This window comes from Apodemus sylvaticus, chromosome 4, assembly GCF_947179515.1.
Source record: "Apodemus sylvaticus chromosome 4, mApoSyl1.1, whole genome shotgun sequence".
Classification (NCBI taxonomy): Eukaryota; Metazoa; Chordata; class Mammalia; order Rodentia; family Muridae; genus Apodemus; species Apodemus sylvaticus.
Window position 1 is genome coordinate 60,159,454 of NC_067475.1, and position 22,258 is coordinate 60,181,711.

At 44.4% G+C, this 22,258-nt stretch overlaps 2 protein-coding genes across 6 annotated transcripts in view; both read left to right on the forward strand.

The window, feature by feature from the left end:
- Hipk1 (homeodomain interacting protein kinase 1) overlaps positions 1-16,302 on the forward strand; it is a 71,974-nt gene extending 55,672 nt beyond the window's left edge. For 4 of the 5 annotated variants that reach the window (XM_052179601.1, XM_052179603.1, XM_052179605.1 and 1 more), the window contains 7 exons: positions 731-865; positions 3,550-3,692; positions 4,380-4,562; positions 5,246-5,452; positions 7,710-7,951; positions 10,608-10,738; positions 11,657-16,302. In XM_052179601.1, the coding sequence (XP_052035561.1) occupies positions 731-865; positions 3,550-3,692; positions 4,380-4,562; positions 5,246-5,452; positions 7,710-7,951; positions 10,608-10,738; positions 11,657-12,145 (1,530 nt within the window). In that variant the 3' untranslated portion in view covers positions 12,146-16,302. The remainder of the gene's footprint in view (positions 1-730; positions 866-3,549; positions 3,693-4,379; positions 4,563-5,245; positions 5,453-7,709; positions 7,952-10,607; positions 10,739-11,656) is intronic. The other variant, XM_052179602.1, reaches the window with a different exon arrangement.
- Positions 16,303-17,961: 1,659 nt separating this feature from the next.
- On the forward strand, positions 17,962-20,753 carry Olfml3 (olfactomedin like 3). Its single transcript, XM_052179610.1, has 3 exons — positions 17,962-18,322; positions 18,920-19,205; positions 19,509-20,753. Exons 1-3 carry the CDS (start codon positions 18,209-18,211, stop codon positions 20,327-20,329), a joined length of 1,221 nt encoding a protein of 406 aa, XP_052035570.1. The 5' UTR covers positions 17,962-18,208; the 3' UTR covers positions 20,330-20,753.
- Positions 20,754-22,258: the final 1,505 nt, after the last annotated feature.

Genomic DNA, 22,258 nt, shown 5'->3' on the forward strand with positions numbered 1-22,258 from the left:
ATCAAATATTTTGTCCTGGAAAAAAAAATTGGTATTTGCTTTGACTATAAGATCTTTCTTGCTCATGATTCAGACGTCTTAAAATGAAATATCTCTAACAAAACAGAATACTTATTCCTGTCTTTTTAAACTCTTCCATTATCTCTTTAGACTTGTAGAGATGACATTTTGTACAATGAGAAATGGTCATGATAGTACACAGAATTTTTTTTTTGTAAAATGTAAGGTTTCATTCACATCAGTATACCTCCTCAAATATTATAATCTTTCATTCTGTGTGTTTAGTAGAAAACTTTAAAATGTAATATTTTCCAGATGATTGAGAAACTAAATTCATAGACCAAATCATGAAGGATTTGTATAGTATACACCATTACACTTTGAATTCCATACATAAATGTTTGTGGTCTACAACATACAAGAAATTCTGAAATCCGAAAACTTATTTTGTGAGAAGAAGGAAGATTTCTTCATAAATGAAATTGCCTGTGTTTTATAGGATGTTCTGAATCTGGTCCAAGACAGATTCCTATACCTCTTTTTACCATTGACGTTTGGCTTAGTGGGCTAAAGCCACTCCCAGCTGAAAAGGAAAGGTTGTGTTGGCATGTGCTTTTAGGTGGTAGGAAATGAGCTCATGTTAGTAGTAAGGTGGGGGGATGCGAACCCGTCTGAACCCAGATAACCTGCCTCCGTGTTTATTCACTCACCTGCCTAATCTACATTTCAGGGAAGCTGTACACCACTAATGGTAGCAACTCTCCACCCTCAAGTAGCCACCATCACGCCGCAGTATGCGGTGCCCTTTACCCTGAGCTGCGCAGCAGGCCGGCCGGCGCTGGTTGAACAGACTGCTGCTGTACTGGTAATTCCCTCACTTGATTGTGTTACTAACGGAGTTTCTTTGGTTTCTTTCTTTTTTATTTTTTCCTGTTTGTTTTTGTTCTGTTCTTCTGGTTTTCTCATTAAAAAACAAAACCAAAAAACCTAGCTTAGACTTTGCGGAGGGCATGGAAGGAAGCATGTGCCATCTTGTGGCTGTGTCCTTGCTACATCTTTAATGTCTCATTGTTTCCTCCCCAACGTTTGCTGAAGCACTGTTTGACTCTGAGGATCACTGTGGTTCTTCTGTGCGAGCCTAGTTTGGTTAAAGCTCTCTGCGTAGCCGCAGGGGAGCTTCTACGCTCCCTCCTGTTGTCTGCCCTCTCTTACTTACCCTGGTCTTCTGAGATGGAAGGAAAGGAATGGCCTTGCATTTGGCCCTGCCACAGGTGTCCAGATGCCAAAATTTAAACTACCTGTCAAGCTTGCTGCTCCCTTTTGTTATTTTAATCTCCTAAAACTTTTGTGCATATAGAAATGTTTAAAATGGCCCTGACGTATGGCTTTCTCATCACATGAACTTCCTTCTGTGACTGTCTGAAGGTCATGCTTTTGCCATTCATGATCAGTGGCACTTCATCTTCCATGTAAGGATGTCCCTTAGATGTCCATGTAAGGATGTTCCATGTAAGGATGTACACTTAGATCATTCTGCTCATCAGAATTAAAGGTGAACCTATTTGTAGGGATTGTTTTGACAAATTACATTACAAATAAATTGCAATACAAAGATGGAAATATGGCTGACAAAATTGCAAATACAGTATCATTGTTATTAGAAGTGCTGAGGGGAGAGTCAGTGCAGATAGCTGAGTGGTGGGTGTGCCCAGCTCAGAGATGGGAACGTCAGCTGGCTTTGAAGTGTGTTCTAGGATTTGTAACCTTCAGAGTGATTTAGGCTTTGGTTTGGTTTGGTTTATTTTGGTGAGTTAGAACTGTTTATTTCAAATCCAGCATTTTATTATTTGACACTTAAAATTAGGTAAGCCTTTGCAAACAAAAGCTACTTTTGAATCTCCTGGCATTTATCTTTCACAGTGGATTTAAATTTCTTTTATCTCGCAAGTATTCATGAGTGAAAAAGCTTTCAGAAACACACTTGCATGGAACTTGTTTGGTTCTCAGTTTAAAAGTCTTTGCCACCTGTGGATTGTTTCTCATAAGCATAGAACCCGAGTGCGAGGGAGTCAGATGACGTCCCTGCTGGGTTGGCCGCCTTTTCATTTGCTCACTTACAATAGTTTTGAGATGTCAGTTGACCTTTCACCTTTGCTGCTCTTCTTAAGTTTGCTCTAGCCATTTGTTAAGCTTTGCATATTTTTGTTCTTCCTCTGTCAAAACAGTTCGTCGCTTGGAACGCCAGATTTCTGCCTCACATTGGAATGTTTTCTTGCTCTGTATTAAACTACACGCTTTGTCTTGCGCAGGTGTTGGCTTATGGAAAGACGCATGGTGTGACTTAACATCTCTTATTTTCTGTTCTGTTCTGTTTTGTTTTAAATTCTGCCTATGGTAGCAGACGTGCTCAGAAGGCTTCTTGTTTGGAACCAGTATTTGTAACAAGTGGATCTGTTACTTGCAGAAATATTTTAAAACTGTTGATGGGCTTATAATTTGAAATTCATGAAACAGAACCATATGTACCCTAGTAGGTGAATTGCACTACCAAATCAGATTAAAAAGGAAAGTTGCTATTACATACTTTTTCAGAAAGTGCCAGTTTCTGTAAGAAGTACAGAAAATGTGTTTTGTTACTCAGTCTGTCCCAAGCACCATGGTTGTTCCTTAAAAACCAGAAGTACTCGATTTTCCTGTAGTGATTAGTTTGGTGCTAAGATGCATTTCTACAAATGATACATAAAACATGTTTTTGGCAACCTTTAAAAATAATGTGGTGTTAGCCGGGCAGTGGTGGCGCACACCTTTAATCCCAGCACTTGGGAGGCAGAGGCCAGCCTGGTCTACAGAGTGAGTTCCAGGACAGCCAGGACTATACAGAGAAACCCTGTCTCAAAATAATAATAACAATAATAATAACAACAGCAACAACAGCAATAACAATAATAATGATGATGTGGTACTTTAAAAATTGTTTAGAAAAATTTTTATTCATTGACTTAATTTTTAATTCTATCATAGAGCTAAAAGTAATGTTTTTAGCTCTTGTGCTGGTATCAACTTATTTGCTATTTGGTCATCCATGTCTGCTATAATAAAGGGAGCAATTCTACCCTACATTTTATGAGTTGAATTGATCTGTTGTCTTATCTGATTGGCATTCAAATTTTAGAATTTCTATTTTCTAAGCAAGTCCTCCTAAAGGCTTTGGTGAAAAGAATATTATTTCAGTAGGGTTTACTTGAACCTCCAGGTTCCCTTTCTTGACAGCACAGAAACCCACACCTGTAGAGACCTTTGTTTCTTAGTACCCTGCAGGTCAGGTTATGCTGATAGCCAAGGCACATCAGCGTGCCTCTTCCCTTTCGCTGCTCTTGCAGCTGCCCGTAGTGGGAGTGCCCTCTGCACTCCCCCCTCTCTTTTTTAATCTCTGCAAGTTAACAATCTACAAACATTTTTTTTTTTAAATACAACTTTTTCTTTCATCTGAAAAACAAAAAAAAAACTAAGAATGAGTCAAGTCTGGATCTCTCGTGTGTTTCCTTGCAGCAAGCCTGGCCTGGAGGAACCCAACAGATTCTCCTGCCTTCAGCTTGGCAGCAGCTGCCCGGGGTGGCTCTGCATAACTCTGTCCAGCCTGCTGCGGTGATCCCGGAGGCCATGGGCAGCGGCCAGCAGCTGGCTGACTGGAGGCAAGCACAGCAGCCCTCCCATCCCTCTAGACATGTATGGGGAGGAGCCTGTAGAGTAGGGATGCTGGATAGATATTTATGGGGAGGAGCCTGTAGAGTAGGGATGCTGGATAGACATGTATGGGGAGGAGCCTGTAGAGTAGGGATGCTGGATAGACATGTATGGGGAGGAGCCTGTAGAGTAGGGATGCTGGATAGACATGTATGGGGAGGAGCCTGTAGAGTAGGGATGCTGGATAGACATGTATGGGGAGGAGCCTGTAGAGTAGGGATGCTGGATAGACATGTATGGGGAGGAGCCTGTAGAGTAGGGATGCTGGATAGACATGTATGGGGAGGAGCCTGTAGAGTAGGGATGCTGGCTATGAAGAGACTAGAAAGAAAGGAAATTCTATATTTGAAATCCTTCGAAAAAAGGAGTCATCAGTCTTGAAAAAGTCATAAGAAAATTAGGAAATATTTTTGAAATATAAGAAAATTCAGGTTCTGTGGTCAGGAATCGTTTACTTCATATTTAAACAGGCCTTAAGTGATTAGAAAGAACACAGTGAGATCTTAAAACCCTACAATCCCAACAACTGACTGTAAAATGTAAAACATAGCTGTGCTTAAATTGCTGTAATACCCATTTGGTCCGTATTTTAGTGGTTTGCAGAGTCACTCTTCTGTTTCTTTATGTTGGCACAGGAATGCCCACTCTCATGGCAACCAGTACAGCACTATCATGCAACAGCCATCGTTGCTGACTAACCATGTGACCTTGGCCACTGCTCAGCCTCTGAATGTTGGTGTTGCCCATGTTGTCAGACAACAACAATCTAGTTCCCTCCCTTCAAAAAAGAATAAGCAGTCTGCACCAGCCTCATCCAAGTAAGTCTCTGTTAGAGAGTTAAAATGTCGTTGTCCAGCGTTGATTGTCATAGTACAGGTATTTTAGGTTTGAAATAGTAAGTACCTGCCAAATTGAGCATGAGCTGATTCTTTTTTTTTTCATCTGGGTGGTGTGTTTTTGATATGATCATCTTTTATAATTGCTGTCACTTTGGATCCAGGCCACCTTTATAATGTTTTACCTTTTTGTTGTATTTACTATTTGTGTGAAGTGAAGTGAGTGAGTGAGTGAGTGTGTGTGTGTGTGTGTGTGTGTGAAACATGCCTTCGTAGATATATGTAGGTCAGAGGACAATGTCCAAGAGTCAGTTCTCTCCTACCATATTAGGCCCTGGAATTGAACTCAGGCTATCTATCAGGTTAGGGTGGGAAGCACTGAGCCCTCTGGTCAGACATGTTTTCATTTTTCTTCCTACTTTTTATAGAATAAAATTTAACCTGGTGACAGAGCTGCATAAAAATACAAACTTCTACATTTGGAAATATGTTCTTATTGGAACAGTGCCAGAATCATTAGTTTTTTAGTAGAACTTTTATAGTTCAATGTATTAGTGATTAGGTAAAGAAGAACCAGAAAGCAATTAGAATGTCAAAGGAAAGGACGTGCAGTCGAAATGGTGGGGCAAGGGCCAGCTAGTCTTAACTTGTGAACTCTCCCACAGATCCTCTCTGGAAGTCCTGCCTTCTCAAGTTTATTCTCTGGTTGGGAGTAGTCCTCTTCGTACCACGTCTTCTTATAATTCCCTAGTACCCGTCCAAGACCAGCATCAGCCAATCATCATTCCAGATACTCCCAGCCCTCCTGTGAGTGTCATCACCATCCGTAGTGACACTGATGAAGAAGAGGACAACAAATATAAGCCCAATAGGTAAGTGAGGCAGAGGGTTGCCAGGCATTGTTTGCCTTTGTGAACGTTAGCACACCTTTAGTCTTCCACTGATAGCTGGACTCAAGGGCAATTCTGACTGAAAACAGCAATAAGAACAAAAGACAAAGAACAGACAGAAGAAAGGTAATTTGTAAGTATTGCTTTGGATAAGTTAGTCAAACACAGAAGTTCTCATAACTGAGTCAAGTTTTCTTCAGTGTTATTCATCAATTCAATCAGGTTTGTATGACTACTCTGTCTTCAAATACATGTTAAACTACAGGTATCCTTATCTTCAGGAGCTTATCCCAAAAATAGCCATAACAGGAGTGTATAATAAAAAATAGTTCATTGTAATTAATTAGGTAGATAATTTGAAACTTAAATATCTTATTCTGGGAAAGCATCCTTAGGAGAGGTAGGACACGTCCCCTTGTCTGGTTTGAAAGCTGAAGAACTTGAGTATCAGCTTATTTCCTTTTATCTAGCATTTTTGCCAAGTATATTAGCTATTTTTCTGTTGCTTTGTAGAACATCTTGACCAAAAGCAACTTAGAAGCAAAATGATACATTTGGCTTAGAGGTTCAGAGAGCATACATATGGTCAGTGTCGCGGTGGGGAGGACACAGAAGCAGGAGTGAGTCTGGACTGACCACGGAGGCTGGCGAGCACACTTGATTCACATTGAGGAAGCAGACAAAGAACGGGGAGTGAAGCCAGGTTGTAAAATCTCAAACCTGCTCCAGCGGTCTGCTTTCTCTACAAACTCTGCCTCCAGGAGGTTCCATAACCTTCTCTAGCATTGACACCACCTGGGAACCGTGCCAGCCTATGGCGGACCCCTGCCAACCAGGCCACAGAGCAGTCCTTAACTAGGCAGGTTGCCGAGAGGGTACTGGTAAGTCTAAGAACTATGCCGCCTGCCTTGACTGACCTGTGTGATGTTCCTTATTGAGCTTTTGGTGTCAGGTGTGACCTTTTACCTACAAAGGTCGATGTCACATATGACAGTGAATTAAGAGACTTTACCAAATTATAATTAAGTGAGCTTTAAAGATTTATCAATTTCCAGGTGTAGTGGCACGTGCCTTTAATTCCAGTACTCAGGAGGCAGAGGCAGGCAAATCTATAATGAGTTTGAAGCTAGCCTGGTCTACATTACAAATATTAGACTAGCCAAAGGGGCTATACAGTGGGATCTTGTCTTTAAAAAAAAAATCTATGAACAGACAAATAAGCAAATCTATTATTTTTGTTCATGTGCCTATTGGTTGGGGTGCCTGTGGAAGCTGGGGAAGGAATGGGGCCCCTGGAAGCTGGGTTACAGTGGTTATGAGCTGCCTGACTTGGGTGCTTGGAAACTTAACTCTGGACCTGTCTCCAGCTTGCTAAGTGAAATTTGAATGAACTTAGAAAAATAAAGTTAGAAAGCATTTCAGGCCTTTTAGGTGAACTTGTAAGTCAGGTTTTGAAGGTGCTCATTGAACTGACTTGGGAAAGAGAAAAAATTAACTTTTTGGTGAAAGAAAGTGACAGACTAATAGCAAATATTATCTCTGAGGTGTAGCCCCATGATTTCTCTGACTGAAGCCAATCCTATTAAAAAATAAGGAAAGTTGAAGATGGTAAAGTGAGAGTCCTGAAGGAAACTCTTCCAGAACAGTGAGGCTGGGCACGGTGGTACTACAGTACACACCTGCTATTTCAGTATTTGGGAGGCAGAGGCAGGAGGATATTGAGTTTTAGGCCATACTGGGCTACATAGCAAGACTCTGCCTCAAAAAAATGAAAAACAAAACCAAGCCTGCAGTGAGAAGTTTGGTTAAAGACAGGAACATTTGAGTCTAAGGAAATAATGAAGGAGAAAAAGCAGTGCTTTGAAGACTATTACTGTCAGAACTACAAATGAGAATAGCTAAGAGACAACGTGGGTAATTGTAGACTCCAAGATCATTTTGTCCTGGATCTGAGTGCTGTCTTTACCATTTATTCTTTGTATGACCGTGTATAAATTCCTTGTCTATGTTTTAATTTCCTTATCTACAAAATGGGGATGGGGTAATAAATACCCTCCTGTGCAGGGTTGAAAAGATTCCCTGGCTAGTTACAGTGTGGGAAAGCAGTGCCTGATGCAGATTAATACTTAGCCTTTGACCGCTGTGGTTACTGTCATCATTGTTGAGAGAGAACTACAGACCAAGTAAAACACATCCTTTAGAAGGGCAGTTATAACTGTCTGCATTCTCCTCTCCTCAGCTCGAGCCTGAAGGCAAGGTCTAATGTCATCAGTTATGTCACTGTCAATGACTCTCCAGACTCTGACTCCTCCCTGAGCAGCCCATATCCCACAGACACTCTGAGTGCCCTGCGGGGCAACAGTGGGACGCTTCTGGAGGGAGCCGGCAGAACTGCAGCAGATGGCACTGGCACCCGGACTATCATTGTGCCTCCTTTGAAAACACAGCTTGGCGACTGCACTGGAGCAACGCAGGCCTCAGGTAATGAGGATCTTTGCAGTTAGAATAGAATTTTCCTTGGATGTGCATATATTTAATATTTAGTGGTGGTTAAAACTAAGCATAGATATTTTTAAATAGTACTTAATTCAGAAATCAGTTTCCTGTATTAGGAAATTTTGTTTGATGAATTTATCTTCATACATTTATTTGCTTGGATTAATATGGGAATGAAGTTGTATTTTTTGCCAGCATAGTATTTTCAATATATTTGCCTCTGGTGGGAAAAATTGTTAAGACATCCTTTAGTAGCAGGAAGCAGTTTGGCTTGCCACACCTGATTTAGACTTAATTATCTAGAGTAGAAAGGACTTGATAATAAAGATGACTGAGGTCGGGCCGTGGTGGCGCACGCCTGTAATCTCAGCACTCTGGGAGGCAGAGGCAGGCGGATTTCTGAGTTCGAGGCCAGCCTGGTCTACAGAGTGAGTTCCAGGACAGCCAGGGCTATACAGAGAAACCCTGTCTCAAAAAAACCAAAAACAAAACAAAACCAAAAAACAAAAACAAAATAAAGATGACTGAGAGCTGAAGACGATGAGTTAGTGATTAAAAGTGCTTGCTATTCTTCCACAAGACCTGAATTTGGTTCCTATTACCCACATCAAGCAGTATACCACTGCCTGTGTAACTGCAGCTCTAGGGAAGCAAGACCTTCTGGACTCTGGGCAATCTCAAAAAGACACACATACACACATGGATAAAAATCAAATAAATCTTTTTTTAAGAAATGACTTTAACATGCCCTTTAGACTTTCAGCCATAGCAGTAGTGCTGTTTAGTTTGATTTTTACCTAATTACTTCCATCCACTTTGCTGTTAGATAGTAAGCTCAGGGACCTTAGTTTAGTTGTGTGTTAGTTGAGCAGTACTAGTGCAGTAACAAGTCCCAATTTCATAGCAGCAGTTTACTTTTTCTTACCTTACTTCCCACTGCAAGCATCTCTGGCTGCTAGGCTTGTATGGAGTCCTTAGCGTCCTATCAGAAGTGTGGAGGAGATAAACCTCTCTTAACCTCTAGATGCTGAGAGGCCTAGGAAAGGCAGTCTTGCTAGGCAGCCGCTTCCCATTGGCAACCGTATTGTAAAGGGAGGGGGGTGGTTTTTGGTGTTAGAATAGCCATCTGTGTCTTACACTTAAATAGTGCTTTATACTTACTGCTTATAGGTCATAAAAAGGGTTCTAATTTAACAACACTTCTGTTAAGTCAGTGTACTTCTCCATAGAGGTAGTCTGCTGCCTTGAAGGCAAGGTAGAATATCCTGATGCTCAGTTTCTGAATATAATTTTTTTAAAGATTTATTTATTAATTATATGTAAGTACACTGTAGCTGTCTTCAGACACTCCAGAAGAGGGCATCAGATCTCATTATGGATGGTTGTGAGCCACCATGTGGCTTCTGGGATTTGAACTCAGAACCTTCGGAAGAGCAGTCAGTGCTCTTAACCACTGAGCCATCTCCAGTCCTCTGAATGTAATTATTAAGACTTACGCCTTTGTCACTTCCGGAAGATCCGGCTATACCATTCCTGGGCATATACCCAGAGGATTCCCCAGCATGTAATAAGGATATGTGCTCCATTATGTTCATAGCAGCCCTATTTATAATAGCCAGAAGCTGGAAAGAACCCAGGTATCTCTCAACAGAAGAATGGATGCAAAAAATGTGGTATATATACACAATGGCGTACTATTCAGCCATTAGAAACAATGAATTCATGAAATTCTTAGGCAAATGGATGGAGCTGGAGAACATCATACTAAGTGAGGTAACCCAGTCTCAAAAGATCAATCATGATGTGCACTCACTAATAAGTGGATATTAGCCTAGAAAACTGGAATACCCAAAACATAATCTATACATCAAATGGTACAAGAAGAACGGAGGAGTGGCCCCTGGTTCTCCAAAGACTCAGGGTAACAGTATAGGGCAAAACCAGAACAGGGAAGTGGGAAGGGGTGGATGGGAGAACAGGGGGAGGGAAGGGGCTTATGTGACTTTCGGGGAGTGGGGGAGCCAGAAAAGGGGAAATCATTTTGAAATGTAAATAAAAAATATATCGAATTAAAAAAAAAAAAAGAAGGAAAAAAAAAAAAGAAATGATACACCACTAACCTAAAAAAAAAAAAAAGACTTATGCCTTAATAATATACTCCACATTCCAGTTTTCCTGCTGGGAACATAGAAGGAAGCAGCTTTTATATTCTACCATCCTTTAGTTTCTTAGACTGTGAAGATAGTGCATACCCCAAAGGATAGAAGTTTGCCTTCATTTTAGACCCTTTGGACCTTAAAATATTCTGAGAATTGCCAATATCTCAGCTTCTCATTGTCACTCATTTAGTCTTATCTGGCAATGAGTACAGGCTCATTGGGGGCGTGGAGTCTATGTTCTCTGTATCTCTAGTGTTTCCTTATGTATAATAAGACATTAGATAGTTTTACTTAGGATGCTATTTAAGGATCTCTGTGGGTTTGTGGCAACACAGAAAAGAGATGGATAAATCAGTTTTGTTGTTCTGGTACAAATGTAATTGAGGAAGTAAGGTGTACTGAGACTTAACTCTTGCAAATGACAGACATAATGTGATACTTTAAGGTTAGATTAGTGCTTCTAAACCTTGACTCCTTTTTAGGTCTCCTTAGCAGTAAGAGCAAGCCAGTGGCCTCAGTGAGTGGGCAGTCATCTGGATGCTGTGTCACTCCCACAGGGTACCGGGCTCAACGAGGGGGAGCCAGCGCGGTGCAGCCACTCAACCTTAGCCAGGTAAGCGCTAGGGGCTGCTACCTTCTGTTTGAGTTCTTCCCTGTTGTTACTCTTTGGAGAACGCTGCTTCTGGCTGGACTGCTGAATAAAGCCAAATGAAGCTCCTTTTGTGTCAAACATCTGGTGTTCTGTGGCCGGCATCGTACCTGCATGTGCTACGTCTCTCCAGTCGATCAGTGAGTGTGTAGGGGATGTATTGCACTACCATACATGCTTTGAACCAGATTCTCTTCCTTCATCCTCAGGTCATAAGTAACTGGAGCCTTAACCTGTTTATCTGAGTCAAGACAGAGAAAGTCACTTACTTAAATCAAGCTGGCTCTAATCCTAACTGTTCCAAGAGTTTGGGACACAACCTGCCCTGCTTCGTGGTCCTCTAATGGGATAGTGAAGAGTACTCTATTCCATTTCTGTTCCCCACTTTCTCAGCTAAAACTCTGGGCTTGTGTGAGGTCTGTCAGAAGTGAGTATCAATCAGAATGAGGGTTTCGCTGTGTATGGGAGAGAGCGGAGAGCACATGCAGATACAGATGGAAGCTGAGTTAGCGCAAGTCCCTGAGTCTCCATACTTAAGAGAGCTAAGGCAAGCTTAGAGGAGAGCAGAAGAAAACAGTAAGAAAAGTTTGGTTAACAAAAAACCACTAATTCCAGGACAGGATGAGTTAAGTCACTGACCTATAGGAATGGAAGATTCTCCACTCTTCTCTCATACTTTTATACTTTCTCAAACTTTTATTCTTGCTTTCTTGAGCTGAGTTAGGATCTGTTTTTCCAAGATGCTGAGGCATAGTTGGCTCAGTTAGCTTCCGTTGCCTGACTGGGAGATTCCAGAAACAATACATGTGAGAACCTCAAGGCCTTTGGCACCATGAACCAGAGTGACCTCAAGATTCCTCATTCCCTTCTTCCTCCTTCCAGAACCAGCAGTCATCGTCAGCTTCAACCTCGCAGGAAAGAAGCAGCAACCCTGCTCCCCGCAGACAGCAGGCATTTGTGGCCCCGCTCTCCCAAGCCCCCTACGCCTTCCAGCATGGCAGCCCACTGCACTCGACGGGGCACCCACACTTGGCCCCAGCCCCTGCTCACCTGCCAAGCCAGCCTCACCTGTATACGTACGCTGCCCCCACTTCTGCTGCTGCATTGGGTTCCACCAGTTCCATTGCTCATCTTTTCTCCCCCCAGGGTTCCTCAAGGCATGCTGCAGCCTATACCACCCACCCTAGCACTCTGGTGCATCAGGTTCCTGTCAGTGTTGGGCCTAGCCTCCTCACTTCTGCCAGTGTGGCCCCTGCTCAGTACCAACACCAGTTTGCCACTCAGTCCTACATTGGGTCTTCCCGAGGCTCAACAATTTACACTGGATACCCGCTGAGTCCTACCAAGATCAGTCAGTATTCTTATTTGTAGTTGATGAGCACGAGGGAGGCGCCGTGGCTGCCTGCTACTAGCCCTGAGTTCTTATGCACTCTGGAGGGCGCCTCCATTATCTCCTCTTCAAAGTTCCTAGCGAGCAGCTGGTTCTGCAGGCCACTGAAGCAGAGGGCTTCTCTGGGGAACAGCTCTCAGTGTTGACTGCATTGTTTAGTCTCCCAAGTCTGCCCTATTTTTTAATTCTTTATTCTTATGACAGCATTTTTGGACGTTGGAAGAGCTCAGAAGCGCATCTTCTGCAGTTACCAAGGAAGAAAGATCCTTCTGAAGTTACCCTCTGTCATTCATTTGATCTCTTTGACTTGGTTTCTATAAATGTTTTTAAAAAGAAGTAAAGCTCTTCTTTGCGAGGGAAAATGCTGATAAAGGATTTGAAATCTTGTAACAGATGAGAAAGAGTCATTACTTTTTGTTTGTTTAAAAAACTAAAAAACAAGACTTCCTTGCCTTTTATGTTGAAAGCAGCCTTCAGGCATTTCTCCTCAAGAGCTGATCTTTGCTTATGGCCCATCGAAACTTAGTGATTTGATTTTAATGTTGTGCCATTCTTATTGGGCAGTTGTTACGAGTTTTAGTAAAACTTGCTGAGTACTGAACCTGTGCAGCTGCTGCTGTGCTACGTAAAGAGCAACACTAGAAACGGCAGCCGGCACCTGCTGGTAACGCGTGTGAGGACTGCACCCACCTGGATTCATTCTAAATGAAGCACCGTGAATTCTTTCTTAGATGATTGTTTTAAAGTCCTCCCCTCTCTGGTTTAACTTAACTTCTCCTACTAGACAAGCCAGTGAGGCAGTAAGTGTGTGGTGGTTTTCTGCATACAAGAGTATGCAGAGTCTCTCTAGATGGGATTCTGGCACTCATGCGCGTTGCCTAAGATTTCTATGAATTTTCAATAATACACTTCTGTGTTTTCCTCATCTCTCCCTTCCGTTTCATGTGACTTATTTGAGGGGAAAGCTAAAAAAACTAAAACCAGATACGTTGTGTATAGCTTTTATACTTTAAAGTAGCTTCCTTTGTATGCCAACAGCAAATTGAATGCTCTCTTACTAAGACTTATATAATAAGTGCATGTAGGAATTGCAGAAAATATTTTAAAAGTTTATTACCGAATTTAAAAATATTTTAGAAGTTTTGTAATGGTGGTGTTTTAATATTTTGCATAATTAAATATGTACATATTGATTAGAAGAAATATAACAATTTTTCCTCTAACCCAAAATGTTATTTGTAATCAAATGTGTAGTGATTACACTTGAACTGTGTATTTAGTGTGTATCTGATCCTCCAGTGTTACCCGGGAGATGGATTATGTCTCCATTGTATTTAAACCAAAATGAACTGATACTTGTTGGAATGTATGTGAACTAATTGCAACTCTCTTAGAGCATATTACTGTAGTGCTGAGTGAGCAGGGACGTTGCCTGCGGAGAGGAGATCCTTGGGATTGTTTGCACAGGTGTGTCTGGTGCGGAGTTGTTAGTGTGTCTTTCCTTCCTCTCCTCCTCCCTTCCCTTATTGTAGTGCCTTATATGATAATGTAGTGGTTAATAGAGTTTACAGTGAGCTTGCCTTAGAGTGACCAGCAAGCCCCAGTGGACCCCGAGCTGTTCGCTGGGATTTAACAGAACAGGTTTAGTAGCTGTGCTGTGTAAATGCGTTGTTCTCAGTCTCCCTGCCGACAGTGAAGAGTCAGAGCCGCTCTTTTCCCTCCTTTTCTCCCCCTCTGCCCCGTTCCAGTTTGGATCTTCAGCTCAGTCCTCACAGAAGCATTCCCCGGTGTGGCTCTCTCACTGTGCCTTGCTACCTGACTTCTGTGAGAGTTCAGGAAGCAGGTGAGGGCGGTGAAGCCAGTGCTGATGTGCATATTTGCAAGTACGTGCAATCACTTAGGATGGGATTCCTTTTTCTCTTTTCCATGTGATAGTTCTTTCTGTGCATAGTTGTCGTTACTGGTAAACTTTGTTTTTTGTTTTGTTTTGTTCTTTTAAAGCATGTAACAGATGTGTTTATACCAAAGAGCCTGTTGTATTGCTTAATATGTCCCCATACTACAAGAAGGGTTTTGTAGAACTATTGGTGACAAGAAGCTAACAGAAAGGTTTCTTAATCAGTGAGGAATCTGAAAAAGAAAGCAAAGCCTCTTGACTCACCGCGATTCCTGAGGTTTCTTTGTAACAACATGCTGTTCTTGGGGCCCTTCAAGCTGTGAAATTGTCCTAGTATTCAACTCTTCCATGGATTTGGGTCAAGTTGAAGGTACTAGGGATGGGGACATTCTTGCCCATGAGGGATTTGTGGGGAGAAGGTTAACCCTAAGCTACAGATGTGGTCCACCTGAATTGAAAATTATATTTGAGTGTTAATTCTAGGATGGGTTCTGTATAGAGATGGTGTCAGGCAGGTGCAGGATGGAGATGGGAGATTTCATGGAGCCTGGTCAAGTAAGCTCTGAACCAGGTCAAACACAGAGGAGCTGTCAACGAACTTGGAGTTTCTTTATCATGGGGAATAAGGGTTTCTAGGGCGGGGCAGGTAGTCAGTTCAGCCTGCCAGGGGCGTGGTGTGTGTTGTCTTTTCTTTAATCATTATATTAAGCTGTGCGTCCAGCAATTTGTTGGGTTGAGATAACCACGCATTGTGTAGTTTGTCACTAGTGTTATATACAGTTTAAGTCAGTCTGTGTGTGATCTTCCTGCCTCCTTTCCCCCAAGCATTTGGGTTTATCGTATTTAAATACAATTCTAGTTTCTAGTCAAACTTTTTTTTGTTTGTACCATATCTTTTCTCTACAAGGGATGAGATTTATTGTTTTTGTAGGAATGAGATGCAGGGAAAAAATAAACCAACCCTGCCCCTGCCCCCTAACCTCATCCAATTAGCAGTTATTGAAGATGGGAGTCTTAGGTTCATGGGAAAGAGGATTCCTGGGAGTTTGCATCGTTACCTGAGACATCTGGCAAGCAGTGTGACTTTACAGACTTAGAGGTGTCACTCTGCAAACTGACATGTCAGATTTTCCTAGATAACCCACCTGTGAATGTGTATGTGCCAGACATGATTTTACATTCATTCCATCCTGGGGCTTAGCATTGACTGCTTGCCCTGGTGGCATGGAGGGAAGGAAGCCCTATGAACATAGTGATCGGCTGATGTAGGTCAGCATTGCCTGACCCTGGAACAGCTTAAGGCTTTAAACCCTCTCTCAGAACTTGCATTTCTAGTTTCTCCCTTCCCAGGTGAGAGAGGAACTGGAGAGGGTTGCACAGGCACACTAGGACCTTTAGTCACCCCAGAGTTCCCAGGGGCAACTAGCAGGTGGATACCCTCCCTGGTCAACCCCAGGAACAAGAACCCCATTTCAAACAATTCTGGCCACTCAGAGCCTGCGTCTGTGGTTACTCGTCCATTGCCCTCCACTAGAGGGGCTCAGCCAGGCCAGCGCAGTAATGTATGGTTCATTCTGCATTAGTATGCAGAAATGTACTAGTTGAGATGGTTTGTTTTAGGATAGGAAATGAAATTGCCTCTCGGTGACAGGAATGGCCAAGCCTGCTTTGTATTTTGACTTTTTTTTTTTTTAACTGATGGATGGTGCAGCATGTCTCCACGTTTCCATGGTTGTTTGTTGCTAAACTTTATATGATGTGTGGTTTCAATTCAGCTTGAAAAATAATCTCACTCTATGTAGCAGTACATTATATGTACATTATATGTAATGTTAGTATCTCTGCTTTGAATCCTTGATATTGCAATGGAATTCCTACTTTATTAAATGTATTTGATATGCTAGTTACTGTGTGTGGTTTAAACTTTTTTTCTCCCTTTTCTGGTTGTGTGCTTCCTTTTACAACAAGCTTATAGAAACAGGTAGTTCTGAGAATTACTGATCTATGTTTGTAATGCAGGTGTACTTAGGGAGTATGTAAAATAATCATTTTAACAAAAGAAATAGCTATTTAAAATTTAATACTAACTATGGGAAAAGGGTCCATTGTGTAAAACATAGTTTATCTTTGGATTTGTTGTTGTCTTTGGTTTTACAAAGTAGCTTGTATTTTCAGTATTTTCTACATAATATGGTAAAAAGTAGAGCAATTGCAATGCATCAATAAAATGGGTAAATTTTCTGACTGGCTGTTTTTAATTCTGTGTTAGGGCATCACGGGGACCAATAAATGACCTCTTTGAAGTGACTTAACATTCTATTTGAACAGGAGAAGAACACTGCTACATTAGGACATCTATGTGTGCGTCTCCATAATGGAGATGAATAGTTTTGTAGGAAGTAATTCCCAAGAGAGAAGTGTCTTCAAGGGCGCTGGACTCCTGACTCTGACCCTTGAAAAAGCAGATGGCTTTTGAGATAAACTGACTAACTTCATTTCCTAGCATGTGACACCAAACATTCGAATCAGCACACTGAAAATGAAACTTACAGGTGTTTTTGTTCTGTCTCCGTTGGCCCTGTTAGAGATGTCCCTCTTTAGAGAGGGTCTGTGGTGAGGCACTTGCTGCTCTTATGAGGGTCTGGGTTCCATCCCAACACCCAGTCAGGCCCTCACAGCGTTATAACTCCAGCTGCAGGGCCTTGGCTTATGTGGCCATGGACATGTGTACCACACAGAGACACGTCGTGAAATCTTTAAAAACAAAGAGACCCTCTTGATTCCAAAGTGAACAAAGTCTCCTGAAACAGGAATTTGTCTAGATTAATCACTGCAGGTCCCTGTGTAAACGCTGTCTATTTGACTTCTCTTGATCTACGTTCCTGCCTAGATCTGTAGCTTTAGCTGGGTAGAAGGGAGAAACACTGGGGCTAGAGAGAAGACTTAGGAGTTAAAAGAGTGTGCACTGCCCTTTCAGAGAGCACATAGGCAGCCTCATACACAGGAGCCGCCTGTACACAGGCTGCTCAACCTCCTATAATTCAGCTCTGGAAGATCTGATGCCCCCTTCTGGTCTCCATGGGTACCTGTATCACATGCAGATATCTGTGTACAGACACATCAAAGTATACGAAACTAAAAAATAGTAACATTTTAAAGAAATGAGAGATACTTAGGAATGCCCTACTGAACCATAACCAAGAAAGATGATTAATACTCTGTTCTCTCCCAGTGATAGGAAGGTCAGAATATATTTGTTTTGGTTTAGACTATGTTGTACTTTTTTTTTCAGGTGTCTCCCCTAAATCCATGAATGTAAATTAGCATGTCCCAGCTGCACCCTCCTGTTTGGGGAATACCTGGAAAGTCATGTCAAGGAAATTTAAGTCAGCTCCTTAAAAACAAAACAAAACAAAAAACCCACCTCCACTTCTCAACAACCTCCAGTTTTGTTTATATTCCTTTCCTTGGGCTAAATCAGAGATTTGCTACTCCATAGGGAACCCTGTGTCTGGCTGTCAGTCTGGCTTGGGTAGAGGTTTTCCATACGGGGAAGTCCTGGCCTGATTTTCCTGCCGTGGGAGATGGCTCCAGATGCTCAGCACAGGGTGGCGCCAGTGAGCTATAGAAAGTTGACTTCCCTTTGCCCCCAACCCCCATCCCCTCAAACCTCATCTCCTGCGTTTCTAGCTTCACTGAACAAGGCAGAAAATCCATTGTGTTATTGCTGGAGAAGGGATGGGTTAATGAAGGGTGTTGGTTTCTTACTGAGTCAGCACTGGAAGCCCTCTCTTAAGACAATGGAGTTTGCCGAGTTTTCCTGGGGTCTCGGCTTCCTGCTGAGTGCTCCTTTTCAGAAATCCTCTGCCTTCCGATTACCAGGTCTCCCCCTTCCTGAGGAGCTCACAAGTCTAAGCTGCTGGGAGTTAAGGCTTCTGGCGACTGTGCAAAGGGGCCATCTGTGTTTGATCAGGCCAGGCGGGAAGGAGGGGGTGGGGTTATAAAGAGACTGAAAGCATTCCAGAGTAGTGAGAGACTCCCAGAGAAGGGAAAGGGGAGGCCCCGCCCCCTCCCCGCCCCCCAAACTAACGGGCTGGAGGGAGAGAGGCCGAATGCGCACTCCTCCTCTGGCCCGCTTCAGGCTGCCATGGGACCCAGTGCTCCTCTGCTCCTCTTCTTCTTTTTGTCATGGATGGGACCCCTTCAGGGACAGCAGCACCACCTTGTGGAGTACATGGAACGCCGACTAGCTGCCTTAGAGGTGAGGGACTTGTTTCTCTTCTTGCCTGCCCGGGATAATTCCGCATCTATAGGTGCAACTAACTGTCAGGGCTCTGGGAGTGTCAAGATCGGGCTGTGTTAGGAAGTCCTTAATGGTGAGTAGCCTCCTAATTACAGACTCTTATTTCCACAACATAAGACAGTTGTCCAGCAAATAAACGCAACATGTTTCCCTCAGATTAGATGGAATAAGGGGACAGGGGAAATGGGAGTCAGAATCGGGCTGCATCCAAGAACTATCTGGCTATACTGGTCAAGTTTCCCAGGCAATCTGCAACTTCCTGTCCACCTCTTCCCCGCACCTCACATCTGCTCCCTTTTTGAACAGTTTGAAGTCTGTAGCATCCTAATTTCCCGGAGGCTCAGATCACTGAGAACACAGGCCGAAGGACCCTTATTCAGATGAGTTAAGCCAGGCTCTTTGGATGAGATGGTGCCACTGACCAGTCCGTCTCCTTGGCTGTGGGAGCACAGCTGAGCTTGCCCCTTGCCTGGTCCTGACTCCCCAGTTGGGCCTCTGCTTGCCTGGGAGTCAGGAGCCTGCAGCCTGCCCTCCCCAACTCCCCCATCCCCTCAGGAACGGCTGGCCCAGTGCCAGGATCAGAGTAGTCGACATGCTGCCGAACTTCGGGACTTCAAAAACAAGATGCTGCCTCTGCTGGAGGTGGCAGAGAAGGAGCGGGAGACACTCAGAACTGAAGCAGACACCATCTCAGGGAGAGTGGACCGTCTTGAACGGGAGGTAGACTATCTGGAGACGCAGAACCCAGCTTTGCCCTGTGTAGAGCTGGATGAGAAGGTGACTGGAGGCCCTGGAGCCAAAGGCAAGGGCCGAAGAAATGAGAAATATGACATGGTGACAGGTAAGCCATCTCACAGAGGTCCAAACAACTTCAGAACTCCCCTGTCCTGCTTTTCTTCTTGTTCCAAGCCACCATAGCTCTATCTTTCAGACTGTATTTTGAGGAAATCCCTAATGACAAATTCATTGGGAGTTTCTAGAGGCCCTGTCCCTTATTGGGCCTCTCAACCTTCCGTGAGTGGACACATGCACAGAAAAATATTTCTCTGTTCTCCAGATGGCCCCCTCTGGGGGAAGTTCCTGTTATACGTATCTAACTCTTGGCCTCTATTTCCTTTTCCTGTGCATCTCCTCTCCCCACCAGACTGTAGCTACACAATCTCTCAGGTGAAGTCAATGAAGATCCTGAAGCGGTTTGGTGGCGCAGCGGGCCTGTGGACCAAGGATCCACTGGGGCCAGCAGAGAAGATCTACGTGTTAGACGGCACACAGAACGACACAGCTTTCGTCTTCCCAAGGCTGCGTGACTTCACCCTTGCCATGGCTGCCCGGAAAGCTTCCCGAATTCGGGTGCCCTTCCCCTGGGTAGGCACAGGGCAGCTGGTGTATGGTGGCTTCCTTTATTATGCCCGAAGGCCTCCTGGAGGACCTGGAGGGGGTGGTGAATTGGAGAATACCCTGCAGCTGATCAAATTTCACTTGGCCAACCGAACAGTGGTGGATAGCTCAGTGTTCCCCGCAGAGAGCCTGATCCCCCCCTACGGGCTGACAGTAGACACCTATATCGACCTGGCAGCTGATGAGGAGGGCCTGTGGGCTGTCTACGCCACTCGGGAAGATGACAGGCATTTGTGTCTAGCCAAGTTAGACCCACAGACACTTGACACAGAGCAGCAGTGGGACACACCATGTCCTAGAGAGAATGCAGAGGCTGCGTTTGTCATCTGTGGGACCCTGTACGTTGTCTATAATACCCGCCCTGCCAGTAGGGCTCGTATTCAGTGTGCCTTTGATGCCAGTGGTACTCTCACCCCTGAAAGGGCAGCACTCTCCTACTTTCCACGCCGATATGGTGCTCATGCCAGCCTTCGCTATAACCCCCGTGAGCGCCAGCTGTATGCCTGGGATGATGGCTACCAGATTGTCTACAAGCTAGAGATGAAGAAGAAGGAAGAGGAAGTTTAAGCAGCTAGCCTGGTGCTTTTGATTCTTACGCCCAGACATTTTATATTCCCATGAATCTTCTGCGGTTCGTTCTTCAGAGTGAAGGCCAGCGGTGGTGGCTCATGTACCCTAGTTTTTAAATGACAACCAAATTCTCTCACATACACACCCTGTTTGATGCAGAACTCCAGATCTTGAACACCCTAAATCATCACTCCTGTTCTCTCCTGCCCTGTGTCCACAAAGTTTCATTCCAAAACTGAGCCCTGTCCTTTGGATAGGGTTAGCTCCAGACGGCACAGTATCCTTGCCCTCAGTGTGACCCTAGGGAGAGAACTCAGAGACAGCGCTTCCCTGTCTCCCTCACCCCTCCAGTGTAGGGAGAAGGGCTTTCCCTATATCACTTTGTACGGCAACATTTTGCATTAAAAGGAAAACCCACCATTCCTCTCTCGTGTGTTTGGGGAAGCCCTCGGATCCGAGTTCTCAGGGCTTTGCTTTCTCCTCCTGCTGCAGTCTCTGCTCCTTAGCCACGTTAGGGCTTGGCTGGGAGGTTAGGGCTTGGCTGGCCTCCCGTAGCTCCCTTGGGAACTTCTCTAGTTACACATTTTAACTGTAGCACTGTAGGAGGTTGGACAAAAGGCCTCCCCGTCCACGCCCATGTGCTCTGCCGCAGCCACAGAGACCCAGCAATGGCACACGGCCCCTGACTGCTGGACACTGGTGCCCAGAGCCAGGGCTTCCCATTCTAACTTGGTGGCTTTTGAGTCAGAAAGTGGATCTTACTGGCTGTGAAGTCTAGTGTGGAAACCAGCGTGCAGTGTATATGTGTGTCTAACCTCACCTCTGAAGTGGGTTTTGTCTCTGAGCCCAAGTCCCCACTCCCACCTCCAGCACTGGCTCTTCCTGGGTCTGGGTTGCACAATCCTTGGTCTGAGCCGCTCTGATTTTCCTGCTGCCACAGCGTCTGCGGTTTGGGCAGGGAGGAGGGGCAGTGACCATCCCAGATGTTGGTCTCACCAGCTCCCTAACACATCCCTACTTTCCTTCTCTCCACCCTTAGCTGCCTACCCTCCTACCCCAGTCCTGGAAGCTGGAGTTCTGGAAACTTAACCCCTGCTGGTCTAACACCCTAACCTTGTGCACTGGACTGCAGGGCAATCCAGGAAGGGGTTGAAGGAGCAATAGGTATTGGATTCCATCTCTGGGAACCTGAGGGTCTCTGCATTAGGTCCCTTCCCAGGTCTCATGTTCAACTCCCAGGATGACTGATGGATAAAAGCCCTGGCTTCAGTGGGGAAGTTGACCTCAGGCAGCCCTCTGGATTATTACCCAGGGAGGAAGGGGGACAGGAACACAGCCTTCTCTCCCAAGTAGAGCCCTCCCTCCTTCCACCCCAGGATGGGGTGGATCAGTCAGCACTCCTCCTTTTGTCTGTCTTTCTTCTCTCCACAGGCAGAGCTGCTCCTGACGTAGGTTGGTGAGGAAGAGGGAAGAAAGGCAGCAAAGCACCTCACAAAGGCGCTATTGTTGGGAGCCTGAGGCGGGTGGGCCCTCTCCCATTCAATTCTCTCCTAATGTGGGGCTGGCAACAGTAATCACCGCCTGTCAGCCCATAGAGGGGTCTGCCCACGGAACATCTGGCAGCAATGCAGGGCATATAGGAGGGCTGTGGAGGAGGGAGCTCTCTGTGGAGGCCTTGAGAGCAGGTCCAGGGGATGAAAAGGTGCAGTGTGGCGCTGTGGCACTGCATGCATGTGTAATGTGCATGCGCATGTCTATGCATGACTGTGAGTCTGCACACCTGTGTGACACTGGGGTACCCTGTGCACATATACAAATGAGTAGCTCTGTTAGGCTGTGTGCATGCAACTGTATGGGATTATATGTATGAGAAAGATCGAAGAAGGCACTGTAACTGTGTGTGTGTGTGTGTGTGAGAGAGAGAGA

Coding starts and splice junctions, on each gene's coding strand:
- Olfml3 (XM_052179610.1), top strand. CDS start 18,209: ATGGGACCCAGTGCTCCTCTGCTCCTCTTCTTCTTTTTGTCATGGATG. Junction 18,323..18,919: donor GCCGACTAGCTGCCTTAGAG/GTGAGGGACTTG, acceptor CCATCCCCTCAG/GAACGGCTGGCCCAGTGCCA. Junction 19,206..19,508: donor GAAATATGACATGGTGACAG/GTAAGCCATCTC, acceptor TCTCCCCACCAG/ACTGTAGCTACACAATCTCT.